The sequence below is a fragment of the Octopus bimaculoides genome, chromosome 9 (assembly GCF_001194135.2).
Source record: "Octopus bimaculoides isolate UCB-OBI-ISO-001 chromosome 9, ASM119413v2, whole genome shotgun sequence".
NCBI classification, from domain to species: domain Eukaryota; kingdom Metazoa; phylum Mollusca; class Cephalopoda; order Octopoda; family Octopodidae; genus Octopus; species Octopus bimaculoides.
In genome coordinates, this window is record NC_068989.1 from 36621030 (window position 1) to 36627456 (window position 6427).

Sequence of the window (6427 nt, forward strand, 5' to 3'; positions counted from 1 at the left end):
TATATATATATATATATATATATATATATATATATCTAGCTCATATGCATTAATATTTGCTTGCATGCTAGAAAGATGTTGATATTTGATGTAGGAGGTGTATATGATTCTCCAGTTGTATCAATATGCAATTTATATTAGATATGTGAATATCTGTTAAAGTCTGAAGTATATATGGATTTCTATGAGAGAGAGAGAGAGAGAGAGAGAGAAGCAGATTTCCTTTCACTATACCAACAAATATAACATCAATGTAATCATAACAGAGAATTATGTCAGACTTACGCATATCAAATGGGTCAAGTGCACCATTTGTCCATCCTGGGTCTTGCGGTGAATCAATAAAGTCTGTCGATTTATCTGTTTCAGATTTTATATTTTCAGCGGAATCAAACAGTAGAATAGAATTCATATTAGCAAAAGCTGCCATAGCTAAAATTAAAACAAACAAGAAAATAAAAATGTTTATCTTTTTTTAAAATTTGCATATGTATTTGGGTGGTGTATTGGCTGAACCATTAGAGAGTTGGATACAAGGCTTTGTTGTATAGTCCAGGTTCAAACCTCACTTGGGTTGATTTTTACTTTCCATGCTTCCGTATTGATATATTGAAATCCTAGTCAAGTACTAGGATCATTTTAATCAATTATCTCCCTCTAAATTTATAGGCTTGTGTTAATGTTAGATATTAATATTTCAATACAAATATATAAATGTAGACTTTTTGCTCTTCAAATGATTGTATAGAGAGTAATATTACAGCAGAAATTATATAAAATAATCAGTGAATGTAACCCTTTTGATATAAACTTTTGAAGTTTGAATCACAGAAACAGAGACCACCTCTGGTTCTGTGATACAAGCTTCTTGTTTTAAAGTGATCTAAACTAAAACTTTGCATCAAAATTTCATATTCATATTCCATAAACCAGCTTAATAACAACAAAGTTATTTTCCTAAATCTAACCTCTTCATTTTCAAAATTCATTAAAACAGAGTCAGTGTATTTCAGCAGAAATATGATAATGAAAGAGTTAGGAATAAAGACTGACATCATTTTTATATATGACATATAACACTTATATAAGAAACTATGTTTTAGTTGCCCCAGTAAAATAGAAATAGTTATTAGATAATTTGATAATGGGCAGAGTCAAATTGACTGCCTTGTGGTATTTGTTCTGGCCTTCTGTTTCCTGAGTTCAAAATTCACTGAGGTCAATTTTGCCTTTCTCATTTGGGGTCATTAAATAAAATCCTAAACAAGTACTACAGCCAGTTGTTCTCTGTCTGTCTGTCTGTGTTGGAATCAGCTACACTGTGCTGTGATGAGGATCAGTCACAGCATCCCTTTCTCCAAAAATAGTTCAGTGAGGGACTAGCAATTTCTTATAAGGACAGTCTGATGCCTGAGGACAGCCTCATGTACAGCACAGAAATGAAGATAAAAAGTGAATGTAAATGTTTACTACTGAAGTTTATGACCAAACTAAATAATTTGATTGTTACAACACTCCAGAATATATTTGAAAAGAATTGGCTATGATTAGTAACTTTATGGATTCCTGTTCAGGTGGTACCATAGTTATTTTGTTGAACATCACAAGATATTTAATTCTATTATGGGATAGTAAAGGAAAGGTGGCTGTAATTGAATTAATCATCTAGCTAAAAGGAGATTTGCCTCTCATTTATATAACACTGCAGAACTCGGAGCCAAGTGCTGGCCTTATAGCAAGAAGCTTTATGCTGTTCTAGGCAAATCCAGTTACACCTCCACCAGAGATGTGTGTCAACAAGTTTTTGAAACATGTTGTAGAGTTCCAAAGAGTACCAACAATGTTTGGAATACACTCTCAAAAGAGTTTTTTCTCTGAAAGACTAAATATGTTTTAAACATATTAAGATTATAAAAATATTAAATGTGTCTTTACATACTGGAAGGAGTTTTAAGCATGTTGTGTGATGTTCCATTTAATTTTATTTGGTGTGTGAAATTATTTATCATATATATCGGATTTTTTGAGAGTTGGCTATTTTAAACTTTTAAATATTTGAACAGGCACAGACATGACTATGTGGTTAGGCTGTTTCCACTGCATGCACCTTGGGCAAATAACTTCTATAGTCCTGAGCCGATCAAAGCCTTTTGAGTGGATTTGGTAAATGGAAACTGAAAGAAGCACATTGTGGGCTTGGAGTCTATCAAGAAAGCGTATCCAGGCTTCTTGATATGTTGCTTGATCTTTCCAAACACAATGTTGTTTGTTTCCACTTTTTCACACAAAACATGTACAGGTAAGCTGTTATTTAATAGACTAGGAGATTATTATTCCACATAGAAACAAGAGTGGTTTAGTGACATGAAGGTCATCCACCCATTGATAAAAAAAAAAAAAACCAAAAGAACTCTGCCCTAACATACATCTGACCCATGCAAGCATGGAAAAGTAGATGTTAAAACATAAATAATGATGATGATGATGATGATGATAGAACATGATACTGCATATCTGTATGTTTAAATCTCTGTCTGAGACAAATGCCTCTTTTCTTCAGTAAGTCTACTTACATTTTGGTTTGTCATATAAAGCCTGTTCTGGTGCTTCACTCAAATCCACAAGTAGACCTTCAGCACTGTTATTGAATTCATTATTTTTATTTTTATTTACAGTTGAATATAATCCTTCAGGAACCTGAAATTTAATTTAATAAGAAATAAGAACACAAAAAAGAACAAAAATAAATGAAACAATAAAATTAAGTATTACCTAATGAAATCATTGAACTATTTCAAAACCATGAATTACAAATTCATAGGACATGCCACCTAGACTCAAAAAATGTTGGTCTCCAGTCAAAAACTTAACAAACTCTGTGATTATTCACATGATGCTACAGCAGCTGGATATACTGCTGTCTACTTGCCTTCTGTCTCATGCCCATTGTTACACTGAAGAGTTGTCAGGTCACTGCTGTGCTGGTGAATGAGTGTTTATATATATTGGTGTGAAGAATGGGCATCACCATTGTCGTGATTTTTGCTAGCCTTTTCTTGTCAAGGACCTTCCATTGTCATGAGCTTGTATTTTTGTGGTCACCATGATCGTGGTTGTGGATATTTGTGTGTTTGCTGAAGACTGTCATGTGGCTGGTCATGAGAAAAAATGATGTTGCATCCTTTTTAACTGAATGTAAGATCAGGCTGGCTTCAGATAAAATAAAACATATTTTGTTGATAGAAAACTGCATACAAATATGCAGATTATCACAGACTCTGGTTATCAGAGTAGTAAGTAGGAACAGATTTATTGTGTCAGCTTAGACATTGGCTGTCTGGAAGAGAAAAATGCAGATACCATAGCTGCTGCACACTATTGAAGCTTGGAGAAGAGAAAATGTGAAGTGTCTTGTTTGAAGGCTTGCTGCAGTCTACAATGGTTTAAGTATCAAACTGCTTGACTAGGGTAAAAGGGTGTGAATTTCTAGAATATTTGAGAAGCTGTTCATGCCATAGCTTCAAGCTGATTGGTCAATTTATAGATCAATCACATGAAACTGCAGCAGTTTGTTCATGACCATAAACTAACAATTTCATAGTTGGGGTTCAAACCCTACAAAGTTATTTGAAGAAATTGGTAAAGAGAAAATCTGAATAGAAAACTGAAAGAGGAGAAAGACAAAAGTTATTCCTTAGAAATTCTACTCATACTGCTTCCTTATGCGGGAGTTGGGTAAGTCTTATAACACTTAGTTGGAGGGAATCTCACTGTGTTGTGCTTCAAGAGAAAATCAGTTTGGTGAAGCCTAGCTCTCTTTAAACATTCATCAATTTTATTGTGATACATCTGTATACAGTAGGGAGATGTTCCTCTTTGATGCGACTACAGAGTGCATCTGTGTACAGCATCGATATGTTCCCCTTTGGTGTAGCCATAGTGGTGCAGCTGTATACAATAGGGAGATGTTCCATCTTGATGCAGTTGCATACAGTAATGAGTTGTTGCACCTTGATGCAGCTACAATGGTACAACTGCACACAAAGATGGGATTTACCACTCTTGAGATGATCCCAACTGTTTATAACAAGATGCATTGGACCATCTGTGTTTTGGCAATAGAAATGTGGCTGAGATGATGACAAGAAACAAATATTTTAGCAGTCAGCAGGGAAGGAAGGACATGTTGGATAAGCCTAGTGTTAAGTATAGAACCCCACCACCCAGTAAGGATGGTCATAGCAGGATTCAAAGATCTTGTTTAGAGATGACTTGGGGCTAAACAACAAAAACACCCTAACAACTCATATGTAGCTCATGTGAGAGAAGTCAGGACTATTGAAGTGAACCCATATTTTACTAGTAATGATTTTAACAAATGTGAAGGGATGCCACAAGGAAGCTGGAACACAAGACAGGATTAATTAAATTCTACTAAATTGTCATTCTATGGAAACTAAACTAATATTGGTTTCAAATTTTAGCAGAAGATCAGCAGTTTTGGAGAAAAGGGCTAAGTCAATTAAATCAACCCCTGTGTCAACTGGTACTTATTTTACTGACCCCGAAAGAACAAACGGCAAAGTTGGCCCTGGTAGAATCTGAACTCAGAATGTAAAGACGGACAAAAAGCTGCTAAGCTTTACACCTGGCATGCTACTGATTCTGCCAGCTCACCACCTTGGAAACTAAACTAATATTGATTTCTTTCTTTCATAGCTACAAGGTTATGTGAATGGGAATAAATTGATAATAATGTTCATCTTCTCCCATGTGTACAAGCAATTAAGGAATGTGAATTGAAATAGGATGCAGATTCAGCCTTCTGAAAGTTTACCCCTTGTGTTCTGGTATTTACCACTAAAACTATGTTAAGCAAGGCAATATTTCTCATGGCCAAGGGCGGCTAGCTGGCAGAATCGTTAGCATGCTGGGCAAAATGCTCAGCAGTATTTCGTCTGCTGGTATTTCGTTCTGAGTTCAAATTCTGCCAAGGTTGATTTTACCTTTCATCCTTTTGGGGTTGATTAAATAAATACCAGTTACACAAAATGCTCAGCAGTATTTCGTTCTGAGTTCAAATTCTGCCAAGGTTGATTTTACCTTTCATCCTTTTGGGGTTGATTAAATAAATACCAGTTACACACTGGAGCTGATGTAGTCGACTTAATCCCTTTGTCTGTCCTTGTTTGTCTCCTCTATGTTTAGCCCCCCTGTGGGCAATAAAGAAATAAATATTTCTCATGGCCAGACATGTTTTCACAGAAGACTGGAAACAAACAACATAAGTTTCTGCTACTGCTAGCCATATGAGGGAAGCTAGTGTTTGTAAGGACAAAGGAGAAGGATGCAAATGGAGAGGAGGGAAAATAAAAAGTCTATAGCAACACATTCACCAACTTACATTTGAATTACTGTTAGGCACAGAATAATTTGGAAGAGGAGGTATCTGTGGTGGTGTTGGAGAAGGCGGCATGGCATTTGGTCGGTCATTATAATACTCTGCTTCATCTTCCCATGATTCACCATTAAACTGACCGTCTGTCCTGAAAAATGTATCAGACATTATTAGTTGATTAGTAAATACTGCAAGGACAAGGAGGATGAAATGTTTAAAGGCAAATCGGACACACCAAGAACCTATCAAAAACAGAAAATAAGTTTATTTTTCCTTGATTTTAGTTAACTATGTATATTTGATTGTTAGTTTATTCTGTTTAATATTTCAAAAAGATAATAAAAAACAACCACAAACTGCTTTTATAACCTAAATCAAAACTTAAACATAAAACAAAATTTGGTATATATATATATATACATATATAATAAAAAAACAAGCATAGAAAATACGTATGTGGTTAAGAAGTTCACTTTGCGACCATGTGGTTCCTGCTTCAGTTTTACTGCATGGCACTTTACTTGGACAAGAGGTACCCATTATACCTGAGGTTAACTAATGGAAGAAATTTGGTACACTGAAACTCTGTGGAAGTCAAACTGTACATCTGTCCATCTGTGTGTGTGTATAATCACCAACAACATCATTTTATATGTTTCCCATGCGAGCATGGGTGGGAGAGTTCAACAATATCCAATGGGCTAGAAGACCATATCTTACTCCAATATCTTAGCTTTGGCAAGGTTTCTATGGCTGGACATACTACTTTATACCAACCATTTTATACAGTGTACAGAGTGTCCTGGGTGCTTCTTTTCCATGGCATCATTACCAAAGAGTTTGCCATGCCATTCATCAAGATAAAAGGGTCTTCTTAAGCCCTGCATTGTTGCTGCTCAATTCTATTTACCATATATGAGTAAGTATGTATCATCAGTTTTACATCCACCTTTTCATGGTGGCATGGGTTGGATGAGATTTTTTGAGAGAGAGAGAGAGAGAGAGAGAGGGAGAGAGAGAGAGAGAGAG

General features: G+C 35.4%; 1 protein-coding gene across 3 annotated transcripts in view; it reads right to left on the reverse strand.

Moving 5' to 3' along the window:
* LOC106871874 (SHC-transforming protein 1) overlaps positions 1–6427 on the reverse strand; it is a 74927-nt gene that overhangs the window by 7461 nt on the left and 61039 nt on the right. For 2 of the 3 annotated variants that reach the window (XM_052970636.1, XM_052970635.1), the window contains 3 exons: positions 5405–5546; positions 2574–2697; positions 286–432 (listed from right to left, as the gene is read on the reverse strand). In XM_052970636.1, coding sequence (XP_052826596.1) covers positions 286–432; positions 2574–2697; positions 5405–5546 — 413 coding nt within the window. The remainder of the gene's footprint in view (positions 1–285; positions 433–2573; positions 2698–5404; positions 5547–6427) is intronic. The other variant, XM_052970637.1, reaches the window with a different exon arrangement.